At 34.4% G+C, this 20,124-nt stretch overlaps 1 protein-coding gene and 1 long non-coding RNA gene across 2 annotated transcripts in view; one reads left to right on the top strand and one right to left on the bottom strand.

Annotated features, from left to right (window-relative positions):
* LOC136037399 (acetylcholinesterase-like) overlaps window positions 1-20,124 on the bottom strand; it is an 85,692-nt gene that overhangs the window by 10,572 nt on the left and 54,996 nt on the right. Inside the window, exon 4 of the mRNA XM_065720144.1 lies at window positions 4,967-5,135. Within this exon, the coding sequence (XP_065576216.1) occupies window positions 5,026-5,135 (110 nt within the window). The 3' untranslated portion in view covers window positions 4,967-5,025. The remainder of the gene's footprint in view (window positions 1-4,966; window positions 5,136-20,124) is intronic.
* On the top strand, window positions 17,056-18,723 carry LOC136037397 (uncharacterized). The gene is made up of 2 exons (XR_010619925.1): window positions 17,056-18,236; window positions 18,329-18,723. It is a non-coding gene; the product is annotated as an uncharacterized LOC136037397 (long non-coding RNA).

Genomic DNA, 20,124 nt, shown 5'->3' with positions numbered 1-20,124 from the left:
TAATCAAAAATATAAGAATATTAAAGTTTGTTACATAAGTTAATTCTTAAGTTACGTATATTTTTTACTAATAAAAACGTTCGTTAAAAATTAAAAGTTCTAGTTGCATTTTTAAGTAACCGAAAAATTGAAGGGCAACTAGACCTCCTTCCCCACCCCTTGTTTTTCAAAATCGTCTGATCAAAACTAAGAGAAAGCCATTTAGCCAAAAAAAGAATTAATATGCGAATTTCATTTTATTAATTTATGTACGGAGAGCCAAAATCAGACATGCATTAATTCAAAAACTTTCAGAAATTAAATAAAAAAAAACAAGTTTTTTGAAATGAAAGTAGGGAGCGACATCAAAACTTAAAACGAACAGAAATTACTCCGTATATGAAAGGGGCTTTTCCTCCTCGACACCCCGCTCCTTGCGCTAAAGTTTGATTCTCTCTCGCAACTCTACTTTTTAAAACAATAAAAAACTTTAGCGTAAAGAGCGGGGTGTCGAGGAGGAAAAGCCCCTTTCATATACGGAGTAATTTCTGTTCGTTTTAAGTTTTAATGTCGCTCCTTACTTTCATTTCAAAAAACTTGTTTTTCTTATTTAATTAACTACTGAGTTGTCAATAGGAGGTAGAAAATGTCGGTGCTTGGGGTTAGCAAGGAGAAATTGCCCAAACGTATTATCAACTGAAACCTGCGATCTCAATCAAGATTTTCAACCTTTAAAAGACTCAAGAACAGAACAATAATCAACATTTTTCTCCAAGGATGGTTTTAACTATTCTTTTTTGGACTTCTTCAACATCGTTACTTAGATATTTAATATTATGAATCTGAGGCCCCGAACAGGACATGCATAGTCTAATATGGGAAGCATCTATGTTAGATAAGCCATTCCCAGCTGATTTTCTGGGAAACCTAAGCGGCACATTGAAATCAAGGAACGTAGTACACAGTTGCCTCTCTGGATTAGCCCTTGAACATGAGCACTAAATGAACAATTGGCGCTGAAATTAACTCCCAAACCTCTAGATGACGATACAATTGGAAACCAGGGAGTTGGACCAACAAGATATCGTTTCAACAGATAAATCTTAAAATTTTGGCGTTGCTTTCGTTGATCTGAAAACTATTTATACTACATTCTTCCTTGAATTTTGTTAAATGATCAGAGCTGAACTGGGGCATAGCTTGGGTTGCATCTACTGAGAACTTAAGTATCGCAGATAGATCGTTTACGCATTTGAATTGGTCAGCCATGTTGTCCGTAACATAGATAATTACCGCAAGGAAAAGTAGAGCGGCAAAATTGGTGCCTTGAGGAGCTCCACGTAATCTTTTCCCATTCAGATTCGAACAACCAAAGAAATCTTGAAGAAAGCATTTGCATAGGTAAACAAACAACCCTCTATTATGTTCAATCAGGTGCACTATACCGTACAAGTGTACTATAGTATTGCGTAAGACCCAGTTGCACGTAATAACGTCTTGAGGGGCTAGTACCACTTATGGCTGTCTTTAAAGTCATTATTACATCACTGCTTTTAATACTTTGTAGTATGGGAAAATATGTAAAAATATATGGAATAGGTGTAAATTTGTTTGTTTGAATTTATCCCTAATATATGTAAATCTTAACAAACTTTTTTGAAGCAGGTGTAAAAACCAATGTGGAACTAAACCTAAGCTTTTTCTCCTATTATTAAAAATCATATTTTGGCTGGACCCTTAGTCTAACGTATATTCATTTCACAGGATTCAAATACAAAACTACATAAGTCTTCTAAGGAGAAATTATGATTTTTTAATCCCTTGGATTTCCTCAGAAAGTTGAAGGAAATTATGGTACTCTCAATTTTTTCAACATGATTTTGTAAAAGCTTCAAATAGGCAGGTGGGTATTCTCCTCATGAGCCCTTGTGTTGGGTTGTTGCCTCTAAATTATTTGTCTTTACTGTTTTTATTGTTTGATAAATGACGACTTATACTTATTGACGACACGACTGCCTGTCCATGGATTATTCTTTATGGTTGATTGTGTATGCTGTTTGACCTATGTGATTGTATAGATGAGTAGGGTTAAGGCCTCATTCAAGTGCTAGTCTATATTAATCACTAATGTAGGAAAACAGTCTTCCTTTTCTCCTTCTGTCTTTTTTTTTTAATGTGTTTGTGCTGTTGCATTGGTGATTCCTCTTTTCATTATATTCTTGTTTGATATACAGAATATATTTTCACTGCTTAAACAAAATGTAGCTCATCTGCATAGACCTACTATGTAGGTGTCCTAGAGACAACTCGTTTTACTGACGATTTGCTATTGCATTCAGGGAAACAACTTACCTTAGGGGAAGTTCTGTAGGTAGAGGTGCCAGTGGGTAAAGCTATTCGTGGACTATAAGATAAAGATCATGTAGGTTGTAACAAGCTGAAAATATAGAAGATAATAATGATGTTGGTAGGATACCTTTGAGAAAGTCGGCGCCAAAATGACGTTAATGGTGGTGGCAGTAGCAGTCATTTGATGACGGCAATGTTAGCAGGTATTGAAGTAGCAATAGTAAATTTGGATCCTGATAGACCAAGTTTTAAATTTTAAGATGATTCATATGCCCCATCCTTCCAGAAAAAAGATTACAATTTGATCTAAATTTTAACTTGGAACTGACTCCACTTAATTTGGGTAGATCTCCTCCCCAGTCTCAAAATTGGCCAGAATTGTCCTCTTCGATGTCAATAGCAACAACAAAGATGACCAGTTTTAGCAATGGGGATGAAAGTAACAATAGTAAAGGCTAATACAATGATAATGGTGCTTAGATTCAGATGAATTAAGGTACTACAAGATTTGATGATCCCTCTGTTCTATCCCTTCAGACAAACTTGGTAAATTTTCCCCATTTTGACAAGGAATTATCAGCCAAGAAAAAAATATTGGGATGCACCCTACTTAATTTTGAATTGTATTTTTACAAAGGGAGTAAAGGAGAATCTCTTTTTTTTTAATTTGTATGGACAATCCTCTCGGAACAAGAAACTGGCCAATAATAACATTCTTTCGTAGCTTGAAAACCCCTCACCCTAAACCTTTTTTTGGCTTGGATCCATCTGTCTTTGATTTTACTTTTTAAAATTACGTGTTTTCTTTTCTCTTGTGCGTTTTATCAACCATTAGTATTATTATCATTAGTATCATTAGCAATATTTGTAATAGTACCTGTAGTAGAAATAATGATCTTAGCATAAACACAACTCTTAATTCCAAATTTGCTCTCCAACAGTTTGACCAATTTCTTCACTGTCTCTCTACTTCATATGCCCCACTTACACCCCTTATCTGTTTTGTCTGTTTACACCCATTTTGCTGTCTCCACAGTCATTGTCTGTTTCCTCATAAATTTTGCTTTGTGTAATAAAGAGTAAATGAAACATGAGTAAAATTACCAGGGTTGAGCTCCATAACCGTAAAATGAACAAAGTAGCATCTTTTCTATTCATGGTTCATCCTGTGGTGAAAAAACTCACTGTAAAAACTTTACCGCCTTCGAAAGTCGAGACCAAAGAATAAAAAATTGTTCTAGCATGTATTTTAGCAAGAATCATCTCAAAGCATATTTTTTTGAATTTTCCAATTATTTATACTAGAATTGCTTTCTCCAATTTTTCACCTGATGCCATATTAAGCCCTATGGACACCTAGGAGATCCAAAGGGATTGAAATGGGTCGCTTACTACGCACCGAACAATTTTTCATATTAAAAAGGCCTTAGAAACGAATTAACGTGTTGACTCTAAAAGGCTACTTTGGGTGGAATGAACCTCCTCCCAGCTTTCTATGATCATACTTTCTATGTGAAAAGACCTTGGAAAAAGAATTTAGTATATTGAATTACATATTAATTATAAGGAATTAATTCCATGGAGATACATCCGCTTTGGCTACTGCGCCGGTAAGGCACAGACTATGTTTTGCCAACTGGGTTCTGAGTCCTGAGTTCTGAGCCAACAGTTCTGAGCTCCGAGTTCTTTATTTAACAATAAATTTCATAAGCAAAAAATACTTCATGAAAATCTCCCCCATAAGGCTCCATGACCAGGAAAGAACAGGGTAGAAAAAATACCAACACAAAAAAACTAAGCTAAATAAAAAAAAAAATGAGCCGCCCACCTTTATAATCCCCAATAATTACAAGCTAGGCAGGGGGTAGCACATGATTTCACCAACTCAAATAAATATCCAACCAAATCCAGAGATATTAACTCCAAAGGAAACCGAAATTAAAAAAAAATGTTTACTAGCTAAAAAATCTCTAACATAATTTTATGAAATTGCTTAATGTCATGCTTTGGAAGATATATGGCTGAAAAGTTTGTTTTTATGTTTTCTAGCGTCATGAATTTTAAACTGTAATTCAGGTCAAGATTGTACCCCTTGGTTTTTTCTCCCATGTCAAAAAATTATTTTTAGTTTTTCCATTAAAAATTTTTTATTTATATATTCTCGTATAAATTAATCAACAAATAAAAAGATTCGTTGATAAATATTATGTTTAAATTTCTAGCTTTTCCACTTTTGGTGAGCATTGAAGTAAGCAATTCTTCATTTTCTGTTACTACCCTGAACATTCGAAACAAACATTTTCCGACTTTTGGCTATATCCATTTTCTTCCTCATTAAGTGCTTCTTTATATAATCAATTTTGCTTGTAATGTTCAGAAAGAAAAAATATTTTCTTTGCCACTTTCCTTCTGGAGACTGGAAATTTAAAAATCAGAACCTTGTAATAGAACAAGAAGAACGGCTTCAATTCCAGCCAAAATAGGAGATTTCAACGTAACAACCACTAAGAAAACTGTAGAAACCCTTCCCTAAAGGGATTTCTTCAGACGCACTTGGTTTGCATAGAACTTTCTATCGATATTCTATTAGACTTTCTAAGAGAAAAACCAAGAACAAGTTAGAAAATTATCGACTCACCATAATTTAAAACTCCAACTTTCTTGTTACTTGAAAAGAATTAAACTGAAGCACCTTATCTACAGACGGAATGAAAATGAAGGAACGATGGCTAAAAGTGATAGAAGGAGTCCCCCAAGTTTGTAACCTTGAGCATTACTATAAATAGTACTGCTTGATGAACACTCAGCTGCAAATAATAACAAGTTAGAAAATTTTCGTAAACACCTTAAAATGAAAGTAAGATAAGATTAAAGGTAAGCTAACTTTAAAAGTATCAATTCTTTTCGAAAATATTATAGTTTATTCGGAGTATATGGGTATTTAATTTCAAGGACACTAAATAAATTTCTAAATAAATAAAATAAATACAACAAACAAAAAATAAAATAATGAAAATAAACAAATAAATGACACTAAATATAATATTCAAAACGTCTTTTATTGTTTTAAATATTTTCCTTTTCCAAATTAATACCTATGGCAGATATAATTAATTAATTTTTGACCGTTAGTCTTAACAAATAGGATTTATCTGCAAAATAATGTTTGATTCTCTTTTTAAGTAAGATTTACAATGACACTTGAAATCTGAGTTCTGAGTTCTTTATTTAACATTAAAATCCATAAACAAAAAATTACTTCAAGACAATCTCCCCCATAAGGCTCCATGGCCGGGAAAGAACAGGGGAGAAAAAAAATACCAACAAAAAAAAATATAAACAAAAACCAAAAAACAAAATTGAGTCGCCCACCTTAATAATCTCCAAAAAATGACAAGCTAGGCAGGGGGTAGCATATGATTTCACCAACTCAATTAAATATCCAACTCAATCCAGAGACATCAACTCCAAGGGAAACCGGAATAAAAAATAAAGAGACAAAAAAAACAACAAAAAAACAAAACAAAAAAACAAAAAACAACAAACAAACAAAATTATTTACTAGCTAGAAAATCTCTAACATAATTTTTGAACATACCAAACGAGTGGCAGTGTCGTACGAACTCTGGGAGCGTGTTCCAGATCCTGTTGCAAGCTGTCAGAGGGTTGAAGTCAGACCTCACTGACGGTGTGTGAAGAACCAGTAAATTGTTGGAAGTGCGGAGATGATAAGTCGATTGATCAGAAACAAAAGATATATTATTACATAGGACAGCAGGAAGATGGCCGTGCAACTGTAAAAAAACGAAAGAAGAACAAGAAAGAAAATAGAGAGATTTCAAATCAAGCAAGGGTTTAAGTGAAAAACGGTTAGTTTCCTGAATAAGAGTCCTTGCTTTATCATAAAGTTTTGAAAGTGGCTTCAGAGACGAGGGAAAAGTTGACATCCAAATAACAGAACAATATGAAACATAAGACTGAACTAGGCTGCAGAACAAGAGTCTAAGAATCGACCCTGGAAATATATATTTGAGCTTTCTAAGGATTCCGAGACTCCTGGAATCTTTCATTTTAATCAGGTCAATATAATGCTTGAACAAAAGATTTTCGTCAAGCAAGATGCCTAGGAATCGAACATAACGATCCTTAGGTCTACTTAGAGAACCTCTTGATAAATTTATTTCATTTAAGTCAGGGCAAGCCTTTGAGACTCTGGAGAAAATGAGAAAACATGACTTTTCGACATCTAAGGCAAGATAATTTACATCAAACCACTGGATAACTCTTTCAAAAAGGGCTATCATCCTTGAACGAAGATCAGACTCAGTTCTACCAGTTATGCCAAGAGTACTGTCATCAGCAAAAGCAATAAGTGTATCCGGTAAGGACAAACTCTTGTCACAGCTAGTGACGGATACTGGTTGAAAAAGCCGACAGCAAAGTGTAGGTTTTAAATTTTTAACCGCATTAATAAGGTCATTGACGTAGATTAAAAAGAGTATCGGCCCAATGACAGATCCTTGTGGAACACCAGACTCTATTCCAGAAGGATTAGAAAAGTCCGGATGAACCGAGATGACTCGACCAGATAAATATGATAGAAACCATGAATAAGCATTCCCTCTTATACCAATATGGGACGTTTTCAGAAGAAGAATCTAGTGTGTTAATGAGTCAAACACTTTTCGAACATCAAGAAAAAGAGCAGCAGGTATCAAACCAGAGTCAAGAGCTGAATTTAAATAATTCAAGAGAGTTGCACATGCATGCTCAGTTGAATGTTTCGCCCTAAAACCAAACTGAAAATCATGAAAAAAGTGTTTAGAATTAAGAAAATCAAGAAGTCGAGAAAGCATAGCTTTTTCAAAAATTTTACTAAACACTGATAAAAGAGATATGGGACGATAATTTGCAGGATCATTCCTTGATCCACCTTTAAAAAGGATGATAACACCAGCACGCTTTAGAGCACTTGGGAAGACACCATTTTCAAAAGAAAGATTGACAAGTCTCGTGAGGGCACACACAATGACAGGAAGAATGAACTTGACAACCTTAGTCGGAATACGGTCTGGGCCAGAAGATGAAAAACCCCTCAAACAATTGACAATTCTGGCTATTTCAGCTTCAGAGTCAGGTTCCAATGCCATTGATTTAGGACAAGGTGGTCCTAGATAAGACCTAAAATCAGGTAGAGAAGAAGAAGGACTTACAGAAGAGGCTGTAGTTTTGCCAATATTAGCAAAATAGGAAGTAAACGCATCTTGAACTTTTAGCTCACCCTCTACATTTTTCCCGTCAATCACAACACTTGAAGGGACAGAAGGAGGCAGAAAACATGGCCTGATAACAGAATTGATTACTTGCCATGTCTTCCTAATGTCTTTACCGCACGCAGAGAACTTTCTATGATAAAATAACGATTTAGCCCTTCGGCAAAGCAAATTGTAAACTCTTCTATAAGCTTTGAAAAGTTGAAGCCGAGAATCACACGAAAATGGCTTAGAGCATCTGTAAGCCTTCCAAAGATAATTTTTCTTCCTCCAACTTTTAAGGAGTCCAGGGGTCATCCAAGGATTCAAAGGGGTTGTTCTTTTCGATGCTGGATTCGACTGGGGTGCATTACATGTATCAAAGATAACTTCTTTCAAAGAATCATAAAACGAATTAAACAAAGAATCTATGTCAGACCCATTTTCAGAAATACTCCACGAACGACCTGCCAACCGTGACCTAAGAATATGCAAGTCCTGATCATTAAATTTTAAAGAGGAAAAACCAGCTTCTTGGCTCCTCCTTGGCAACGAATCGGAAAAATCATACATGGAAAAAACAGGAAAATGGTCTGAGATATCACTCATCAATATAGAATTTCGTACCAACGTCAAAGATGAAAAAATATTATCAAGCAAAGAAGCGGTAGTGTTAGTTATGCGAGTTGGAATGCATGCAGAAGGCAGTGTTCCACAAACGAGCATTGTCGAAAGAAAATCCAAGGACGAGGATGACCTCCGGTCAAACAAATTAAGGTTGAAGTCGCCCATAATTACAAGTTCACATGAATGAAGTTGGATTATTTCCAAGACCTCATCAAGAATCTGAAGGAAAGAGGTAACAGACCCACTAGGAGACCGGTATATATTACCAACAATCAAAGCTTTTGCTTGGGTTTTAATCTCAATAAATATGGATTCAAAAATTCCTTCTTCATTTCTTGACAGGTCATGTCTAACAGAGTACGGAAGACATTCCGAAACATAAACAGCAAGGCAACCTTTAGCCATCCTACTTCGATTCAAATATTCCATCTTGTACCCCGGGAGATGCAATAGAGATTCGTTTTTTGAATAAAGGAAAGTCTCACAAAGACCAATGATGTCAGGGTGGCCACTAAGCACTATTTTTTCAACTCATCAAACGAAGAGCAAAGACCCTGAACATTAAGCTGAAGTATAGAGACTATACCATCTCATTTGGATACTCGATCTAAATCAGATACGTATTTACTACTAACTGAAAAATGGGGATTTGATGGTGATTTGTTAGACTGACCTACTGAATTATTTATCAAACTAAGAACATCAATTGGGTTATTTTGAAGATGAGATAGTCGCTCACCCAAGGAGGAGATGTCACCCAAACTAGAGTCAGACAAATTAAAAAAAAAAAAGACATACAAACTATGATCCATCATGCGCCACCCACCACCCAGCTTGGCATCTTCATAACAATGACATGTGGACAGCAACTAGGAAAACAGAACGATGAACTCATTTTTTGTGAAAAAAGAAACTGAAACAGAAAAAATAAAGGCCAAAAACAGAAAACTTGAATAAGAAAAAAACTTGTATACAAAATGAAAAACAACAAAAACATAACTAAATCTCCCAATCCAGGAGAAAAATTTATATATCATAACTTACGAAAAAAAAATCATCAAACATCATACATATTACAAACATCAAGTAAATCACTAAAAAAAAAATGAACAAATCACACATATTACTCATCACCTCCGACTATCACAGCGGGGGAGGGAACCACAGAGGTCGCATTACTAGATAGTTTAAAGGGATCAAAACATGAGTCCTCTATTCGCAACCAAGTCTTACTCTTTGAAGACTTTTTCGCTTCAATCCATTCACTAATCCCTTTCGTTATTACTCGGGTTTCAGCAACTCTAGTTGAAGTGTCAGATGACGTACGCAGATTATAGCCGAAAGATAGCAGTTCTTTTCTACGACGTGCCAATTCACGCGGGAGATCGGAAGTGATACTTTTAAAATACATTAAACATTGTAAGTTCGCGGTTTTATTTTTACTTTGTTAAGCATCAATACTGGTATTTTACTAGTAATTTAAAGGTAGAGTCAATAATTAGAGAAACCAAATTGAATCAAAAGTTTAGATTTTATATAGCATGGAATATATTTTTGGCTCGTACAATAAGTCACATGATAACACCCACCTTAAGCTTAAGTATTCAAAAATAGTGTATGTTAAAAAACATTCGAAAACACTTCCAAAATAAATAAATGATAGGCATTTCTTTTGTTAAGCATAAACTTTTGTATGTTTTTATCTTCTGGGTAGTTGAAGCACTTCAAAGGTGGGGTTTCCCCTCTATATTTTTTGGAAAATATTTTTTCGAGTTTTTCATTGAAAATTAACTTTTCTGACTATTTATTGCAAGGAATTGGAAAAACAAAGTTTCTTCCCCCTAGATTTTTAAAAATTAATTTTGCCCCTCGCCCCCTCTCCCAGCATTTTCGTGAACTGGTGCTACAGAATGATCACCAAAAAGGTTTTAAGAACTGAAAGCACTTGAAAGTTTCAATTGTTATTAAGATTTTTAATAAAAAAAAAAGTATTTAATGAGAAGTAAAGAGCACTTTTATAACCTGAAACGAGCACAAATATCCATATAGCAATTCAAACTAAAAACAAAGAAATATCATTACAAAAAGAAAAACGAAAAATAGAATTGGTTTAGAATTGAGATAGTTAAAACAATAGGAAATTATGCTTAATGATGTTCGGGCTTCCACCCCCTAGCCTCCTCCCCTTCCTCTATATTGTGGGATGTTTAGGGTTAATTTCTTGTGAAGGTAGACGGGATTAAGAAGCGTTTGTGCTTGTCAAAATGCAACCTTTGTTCCCTATACCAAAGGAGCTGGCTCCATAAGTTTTGAACTGGCGGATGAAAAAAAAAATAATAATACTCAGCTATCATTCTTCTGAAAAAATTGGCCGTAGGGATATGTTAGAGGGGTCGTGGACCCACTTCATGCCTCCACTGATGAGTGCCACATAATACGGAATTGAAGTTCCTTGAATTACTGGTGTTAAAAAAAAATGCTGCATACTTATCTGACTGCTAAAACGATATCAGTAGAGAAGGGGAGTAGGCCACGGGAGGAACCAGTTTATGCTTTCATTCGTACAAGTCGAAAATTACTGTATGTTTCTGTATTTCTGTAGCAAGGTGTCACCTGCTTATCCTTCTGATAAGAAATTAGCATTGGGACGAGGGGATAAGCACAGCCTAGGCTTATACATGACTATTTACAGCTCATTTTTATACTGAATTAGTATCTAATTTGTTTTGTCATTGTATGAGAACATAGGGGCTTCAGTACTGAGACTCAACTTTACTCAACTTTACTGTAGCATCTGGCTTGGACCTGTTTGGCTCCTCTTTGCTCCTCTTTTACGCTAATTCAGATCTTAGGTCACTTTTGCACGCTGTCAGGCCTTAACTTGTTTCTGCACAAAATCAGAACTATGGTCAGTTTTGCATAAAATAAGCTTGTAGCTTAAACTTGGCGCATTTTTGTACTGAGCCAGAGTTTGTCTGTTTTTTGCTTCGTTTAGCCGAGATTTTACTGATTCAACTTAGTTCGTTTTTGTACCAGCACATGGATTAGCTTTTTTGTCCTGTTTCAGGGCATAATTCGTTTTTGCAGTGATTCAGAACTTATCACGTTTTTGTAACGAATCAATTTTCAGCGATTCAGCAAAATTCTGCTGAATCCGCAAAATCTAATATTTGCGTTGGTACAGCCCATAAGTTAAATTTAGATCTTTTTTCTATTACGCAACTTTGATTTTTTTTTATTTCAATGCCCAGTTGGGATTTATCTTGTTTTTTGCCAAGTTTCGTCCTTGTTTTTTACCCTTTGTTCGTCCTCCAAACCAACAGATTGAAAATTCTCGTACTGTCCTGGTTTAAACAATAAGCGAAAGACCTATGTCTGTTAAAAATATAGCAGTGGAGGGAGGTTTAGAGGAGGCATGGACCTCAACCTTCGCACTTTACTAAATCTGTGCAAGAGAAAGTGGGTTAGAGAAATTTGTTGTCAATATAGCGCGAATAACGCTTTGTCCCTTTGAAGATTTTGAGGGACTGTATGTAAGTAAATGAAAGTAAGGAGCAACATTAAAACTTGAAACGAACAGAAATTACTCCGTATATGAAAAGGGCTTTTCCTCCCCAACGCCTCGCTCTTTACGCTAAAGTTTGACTCTTTCTCTTAACTCTACTTTTAAAAACAGTAAGAAACTTTAGCGTAAAGAGTGGGGCGTTGAGGAGGAAAAGCCCTTTTCATATACGGAGTAATTTCAGTTCGTTTTAAGTTTTAATGTTGCTCCTTACTTCCATTTATAAAAGGTTGTTTTTTTTATTTAATTTCTGGACGTTTTTGAATTAATGCATCTTTTGATCTTGGCTCTCCACTCGTAAATAATTAAAACGAAATTTGCATATTAATTAATTGCAATTAATCAGAAGATTTTGAGAAAAAAGGAGCGAGGGAGGAGGCCTAGTTGCCCTCCAATTTTTTGATTACTCAAAAAGGCAACTAGAACTTTTAATTTCTTACGAGTGTTTTAATTGGTAAAAAATATATGTGGCTTATGAATTAACTTGCGTAACGAACTCCTATATTTGTATGTTTTTATTGCGTATACAAGGGGGTTCACCCATCGTCGATACCTCACTTTTTACACTAAAGCTTAAATTTTTAAGAATGACCTCTGAATCACAAAGGCCGAAGAAAAAATAGTTGAAATTACTGAAAATACTTTAGCGTAAAGAGTGAGGTATTACGAGGAAGTAAACCCCTCATATACGTAATAATTTCTGTTCGTTTTAAGTTTTAATGCTGCTCCTTACTTTCTGTAGAAAATAATTTTCATATTTATTTTTTCATTGTTTTTTCAATTAATACTAGAAAATCCTGCGCCCCCTTGATTGAAATTCTCTTCCCCCATGAGAAGCTCCTCCATGGAAACATCCTCATACGTACCCCCCCCCTCAACTCTACCCCAAGCCAAAAAAATCCCCCTGAAAACGTATGTGCACTTCCCAGTAACCATTACTATATATAAACACAGGTCAAAGTTGGTAACTTGCATCCCCTCCCACGGGACTGCGGGGGAGTAAGTCGTCCCCGAACACATAGATATTAGGTTTTTCGACTATGGTGAATAAAATGCTTATCTCAGAATTTTGATCCGGTGATTTTTGGGAAAAATGAGCGTAGGAGGAGGCCTAGGTGCCCTCCAATTTTTGGTCGCTTAAAAAGGGCACTAGAACTTTTAATTTTGGATAGAATGAGCCCTCTCGTGATATTCTAGGACCACTCTGTTGATACTCTCACCCCAGGGGAAAAAAATAAAAAAAAAAAACAAATAAACACGCATCCGTGATCTGTCTTCTGGCAAAAAATGCGAAATTCCGCATTTTTGTAGATAGGAGCATTAAACTTCTACAATAAGGTTCTCTGATACGCTGAATCTGATGATGTGATTTTCGTTAAGATTGTATGACTTTTAGGGGGTGTTTCCCCCTATTTTCTAAAATGAGGCAAATTTTCTCAGGCTCGTAGCTTTTGATGGGTAAGACTAATTTTGATCAAACTTATATATTTAAAATCATCATTAAAATGCGATTCTTTTGATGTAATTATTGGTATCAAAATTCAATTTTTTAGAGTTCCGGTTACTATTGAGCCGGGTCGCTCCTTACTACAGTTCGTTACCACGAACGGTTCGATTAACTTATTCATTCATTGCTGTATCTGCTATCTTTATATTTGATCCCGTATCTCATTTAGTTTCTGATTATTTTGAATTTCAGAGTCAAATTTGTCTCTAAGTTTTCATTTTGAGCTGTCAAATGACTCTGGCTAGATTTTGGGCAAAATTTTGAAGTTGTGTCTAAATTTTCATCAGCTGCAGTTTTCAGCAGTATTTTTTTTTTTTTTTTCTTTAAGAATAATCTACTACAAATAAATGAATGGATGCAGAGTGGAATCACCATTCAAATGAACTGAAAATCAGCATAAATTTTGGCCTTCTGTAGGGCTCATATCCCTCTTACCCCCCGCTCCCCGCATCCTGCAGACACACTTATTTATACATGCATCATAATATACTATTTTGTTAAAATATATTTTTTTATGTTCTATCCTATTGTAACTTTGTTAGAATAAAAGCATGCCAAGAAAAATTTTAAAAATATCTAAGTTTATCGTTATAACTATAGAACTAAAAAGTTGGAGGTCAGGAATTAGTGCAACTAAACGTGTTGGTTTAAAACGTGTTGGTCTAAAGTCAATATTTTGACTTAATAGATGAAGCCTTGGCCTTGTTTCATACCCAGAAACTAATAGAGGGATCAGCGAAAACACAGAATGGTATTTTTGGCTGTTCGAATCCATGCAAACCAAATTTTTCTTCCGTAATTTGTTGTCTTCAATATGTCCTCATTGTCTTCACCCCTGATCCAGTTTACTTACAATGAAACTTTCATGCCCATTGAAAAAGCAATGTTTGACCAATTTTGTGATCTCTCTGCTCGACACAGCTCAAATTTTTTCTAAAGGTATTCTCCTTTTAGGTCTATTTTTCTTACTGTACAATATCTGTAATCTGCAGGCCGAGTGGAGTAAAATATATATGGGCCTTTTTTGGACTTCACGAATCAGTAGGCCTACAATACAACAAAGCGTTTTGAATAGATTCTATCTTCATTTGGGCGCCCTTTCCCTGTTGTCCTAGAAATTTGAACCAGTAAAAGATATTAAAATTTGGTGCCCAGTCTGGGGTGTCACATATGGCTACAACCAAATTTTAAATGATTGAAGTTTAACTGGCCTAGTCGTGTCTACATGCCTTCTAAGTTTTCTGCCTGTCAGAGATAAAGAAACTATTTAGGCCTATGCTCAAGTGAAACGAATTAATGCAGTCAGAAATAATTTCAAATTTTTGTCCTTACTATATAATATTAGCTTTCCAGTTGTTTCTTGAGTACTTATTGCGCTACTGATTTTTTTTGATTAGTCAAGAATTAGGCCGGGGAGTCAGAAATAAGCTCATTTTTGTGTTGTTTGTAAATTTTGATTTAGCTTGAACTTGTGTTATTTTGCACCGATGGAAACTTTAATAGCTTTTATTTAAGGTAAACTAATCTAAAACATAGTTTAATAAAAGTACGGGGGTGGACTATATAAGAGGCATCTAGATTTAAGAGTATAAATAGATTTTAGAGTATACTAGATTTTAAGAGTATAAAATCTAGTAAGGCATCTAGATTTAAGGGGCATCTAGATTGGATCTAGATAGACCTTTTAAATAGGCATCTAGATATAGACTAGATGCCTCTTAAGACGCATCTAGTTTTTGATATCGTTAATCGATAATTTTGCGCTATTATTTTGACAATAATGAAGCTTTAAAACTTATTTCTTTATATAGGTTTACATTTGTTTATTTTTTATATATTATTAAAATAAAATAAAACAAGTTTTTTTAACTGAAAGTAAGGAGCGATATCAAAACTTAAAACGAACAGAAATTACTCCGTATATGAAAGGGGCTGCTTCCTCATCAACGCCCCGCTCTTTACGCTAAAGTGTTTTACTGTTTTAAAAAGCAGAGTTGAGAGAAAGAGTCAAACTTTAGCGTTCCCTCCTCAACGCTTCACTCTTTGCGCTAAAGTTTGACTCTTTCTCTCAATTCTACTTTTTAAAACAGTAAAAAAAATTAGCGTAAAGAGCGGGTCGTTGAGGAGGGAACAGCTCCTTTCATATACGGAACAATTCCTGTTCGTTTTAAGTTTTAATATCGCTTCTTACTTTCAGTTAAAAAACTTGTTTTTTTTTTATTTATGAACGTTTTTGAATAAATCTATGTTTTTATTTTGGCTCTCCGCACATGAATAATTAAAACAAAATCTGCATATTAATTTGTTTTTATGGCTAAATGGTTTTCTCATAGTTTTGATCGGACGATTTTGAGACGAAAGGAGCGTGGGATTAGGCCTAGATACCCTCCAATTTTTTGGTTATTTAAAAAGGCAACTAGAACTTTTAATTATTTATTACCGGTGTAATTTTCAAGCTGTTTGGGGAAAAAATTGTCTTGGGCTTGTAACCAATATTTTATATTTCTCGTGCATTGGGGGTCCCCTGAACCCAAGAGGAGGGTACCGTTCTCTTAACCGTTCTTTTTACATTAGGCTGTCATTTGTTCAGGGACTGAAGGTCGGAAGTTCAAAGTCATTGAAGGAACTCGTTTTCGAACCATTCCTGTGCCTCTAATCCCTTATTCCTCCCCAGGAACTCTTTGGTCCACTTAGCCAAAGCAAAGATTCTTAAAAGTTTCGAGCCAATAGGAAAATGTATATTTTTGTCTCTTATTCTGGCTCAATCTTTGGAGGAACCTACATTTTGTCTTATCCATTTCTTGTGTCTTGGCTTTTGCACGGTCCAAGGTCCTTGCCCAATGCCATGTTTACCCTTATTTAGGTTCTATTTTTAGTTGAGCCAACATTTTTTTTTCTTTCGACTTCACGTCCCCTTGACCAAATAAATAATAGATTTAAGTTTCAAGTCAATCAGTAAAATATTTTACGGCACCAGTTGGGGTGGGGTCCCTGCCTCCAGCCTAATTGTTCGTGGAAAAGTGTCTTCTTTGCCAATGAGCTTATGGGTGTGAATTTCAAGCCGTTCAGAAAAATATGTTCTTTGGCCCTTGCGGGAGAGAATTAGTTTTTTTGGGGCAGGGGATGGGGGCCTCAGGATCCCTTGACCCGAGAGGGGAGCAGGCACCTAAACCATAATTTTTATAGTAGGTTCTCCTTGGCTCAAAGACTGATGGCTGTAATTTCAAACCGAGTGAGACAACACGTTTTTGGCCTATTTCCAGACCTCCTATCCCTTTCTTGCTTCCCAAGAAATTTTTGGTCCCTCTAGCCCAGGCAAAGATTCTTGCAATTTCAAAGTCAGTAGAAAAAAACACATTTTTCTCAATTTTCTTGCGCCGTCTTCAAGGGAAACTATATTTCAAATTTTCTTTTTTTTTTCCTTTGTGCATTAGTTTTCTCAAGGCCCAAAAACTACAGACATATAAGTTTCAAGCCAATCAGAATTTGTCATTTTTTTTAGGACTCTTGGGGCTCATATCCCAATATTATTATTTTTTTTAGATTAAGGTACTCTAGGTCTTTTTTGCTATTTGTACATTCAGAAAAAAAATTGAAAAAAATTTGTTTTTTTTCTTTGTTTATATATATATATATATATATTAGGAAAACAGTTTTCCCTTTCTCCTTCTATCTCCTTTCTTTTTTCTTTTTTTTTTCTTTTTTTTTTGTGTTTGTGCTGTTACATTGATGATTACTCTTTTCATTATGTATATATATATATATATATATATATATATATATATATATATATATATATATATATATATATATATATATATATATATATATATATATATATATATATATATATATATCTATATATATAAAAATAAGTTGTCTGTGGATGGATGGATGGATGTGTCAGGTGACGTCACCTGAAAAAACTGGATCAGGTGACGTCAAAACTGAAAAAACTAAAAAAAGGCAAAAACTACAAAAAAAACTAAAAACTAATAAAAAAAATAAAAAAGCTAAAAAACTAAAAAAACTATAAAGGTAAAAACCAATAAAAAACTAAAAAAAAACTGAAAAAACTAAAAAAAGGCAAAAACTACAAAAAAAAACTAAAAACTAATAAAAAAAGTAAAAAAGCTAAAAAACTAAAAAAACTAAAAAAACTAAAAAAAGGTAAAAAACTAAAAAAAATAAAAAATAAAAAAAACTAAAAAAAGGAAAAAACTGAAAAATAAGCTAAAATAAAGGTAAAAACCAATAAAAAACTAAAAAGAAAAAAAGGAAAAAACTAATAAATGACGACACTCAAAGAGAAAGCGACCAGGACAAAAGGAATGTTCGATTAGCAATCAACAAAGCACCGGGACACAGGGAGTATAAATGACGACCAGGACATAAGTAAAAAAAAAAAACTATCTATATATATAAAAATAAGTTGTCTGTGGATCTGTGGATCGTGGATCAGGTGACGTCACCTGAAAAAACTGGATCAGGTGACGTCAAAACTGAAAAAACTAAAAAAAGGCAAAAACTACAAAAAAAACTAAAAACTAATAAAAAAAATAAAAAAGCTAAAAAACTAAAAAAACTAAAAAAAGGCAAAAACTACAAAAAAAAACTAAAAACTAATAAAAAAGCTAAAAAACTAAAAAAACTAAAAAAAAGGCAAAAACTACAAAAAAACTAAAAACTAATAAAAAAAATAAAAAAGCTAAAAAACTAAAAAAACTAAAAAAACTAAAAAAAGGTAAAAAACTAAAAAAACTAAGAACTAAAAAAAAAACTAAAAAAGGTAAAAACTAAAAGAACTAAAAAAGAAAAAAATAAATGACGACACTCAAAGAGAAAGCGACCAGGACAAAAGGAATGTTCGATTAGCAATCAACAAAGCACCGGGACACAGGGAGTATAAATGACGACCAGGACACAAGTAAAAAAAAAAATTAACAAAACTAAAAAGAAGGTAAAAACTACAAAAAAACTAAAAAGAAAAAAAAACTAAAAACTAATAAAAAAACTAAAATAAAAAAAAAAATTAACAAAACTAAAAAGAAGGTAAAAACTACAAAAAAACTAAAAAGAAAAAAAAACTAAAAACTAATAAAAAAACTAAAAAATCTAAAAATCTAAATAAACTAAAAAAGAAAAAAAAAAGGAAAAAAATAAAGGAGAAAAACAAAACTAAAAAACGAATGTATATACAGACCGGTACACCGGGATACAAATGACGACCGGGACACAGGGAATATAAATAACGACCGGGACACAGGGACACAACTACAACGGGGACACCGGGGGAAACAGGGGGATATAAATGACGACCGGGACAAAAAAACTAAAAAGAAATAAAAACTAAAAACTAATAAAAAAAACTAAAAAATCTAAAAATCTAAATAAGCTAAAAAAGAAAAAAAAGGAAAAAAATAAAGGAGAAAAACAAAACTAAAAAACGAATGTATACACAGACCGGGACACCGGGATACAAATGATGACCGGGACCCGGGACACAGGGAATATAAATGACGACCGGGACACAGGGACACAACTACAACGGGGACACCGGGGGAAACAGGGGGATGTAAATGACGACCGGGACAGGGAATGGTCGATTAGCAATCACCATCAACAAAGCTCAAGGGCAATCATTAGAATCATGAGGTATAGATCTGAATACAGATTGTTTTCCCATGGACCATTATATGTTGCATGTTCAAGAGTCGGTAAACCTGACAATCTATTTATATGCAAAGACAATGGGACAGCAAAGAATGTTGTATATTCGCAAGTTTTACGTAGTTAAAACCATATATATATATATATATCTATATTCACAGGTGGGACATAGGGACACAACTACAATGGCGCGTAACTATTATGGCGCGTAACGACTTACGCGCGCGGGGGGGCTTGGGGGGGGCGCGAAGCGCCCCCACCAACTAGGTGTTGGGGTGGCGCGAAGCGCCACCCCAACAGCTAGTATATATATATAAATATACATATATATATTTATTATTTCATTGGAGTCTATTTAATCTACTTATCTACTTAATTAATTTAGTCTATTCAATCTATTAGTGTATTTAGTTTTGTTTTCTATAGTTTTTATTTTATTTGTGTGTTCTTTTCTCCTGCTTTTTGCTCTTCTCTCTGTGATTAAATGATGATTTTAATTTTTTTTTTCTTCTTCTTCTTTGAGTAAGTGACTCGTTTACCTCCCCCTTTCTTTATGGATCAAAGAGACTTTGGGGGAATAGTAAAATGTAATATTGTATGTGGATTTCATGATGAATGAATCTTATCGTATCATTTCCAAGCTACAAAGAAACTTCTCGTGGTGTTGATGGCCTCTGTGCAAAGCATCTAAGGTGTGGAACCCTCTCCTGATTGAGCATCTGAGCTTTAAGAGGATATTCTGTTAGTTCCTGATTTGTTTAGTACTGGAGTAATAGCCCTGGTATTAAAAAGGGGAAAGCACTCGGACCCATGTCTTCTTTTAGACCATTAGGGTATCTGCAATATTAGGGTATGGTTTTCTGCGAAGTTTTTGAGTTACAAATTGAGATGAGATGATATCTGATAAGTGTTATACACCGGATAGCCAATTTGGCTTCAAGAAAAGAGAAGGCCACGACAATACTCACCCTTTGGCTGCTAAGTTACTTCAATATGCTAATGAAAATAATGAGGTATTATATTTTGTTGGGTTAAATGTATCTAGAGCTCTCGACACGGGTATACATCCGCATATCATCCGCCACGACAATACTCACCCTTTGGCTGCTAAGTTACTTCAATATGCTAATGAAAATAATGAGGTATTATATTTTGCTGTGTTAAATGTATCTAGAGCT

This window comes from Artemia franciscana, chromosome 16 (genome assembly GCF_032884065.1).
Source record: "Artemia franciscana chromosome 16, ASM3288406v1, whole genome shotgun sequence".
NCBI lineage: Eukaryota > Metazoa > Arthropoda > Branchiopoda > Anostraca > Artemiidae > Artemia > Artemia franciscana.
The sequence above is the reverse complement of the archived record's forward strand: the minus strand, read 5'-3'. Positions and strand labels throughout refer to the sequence as shown.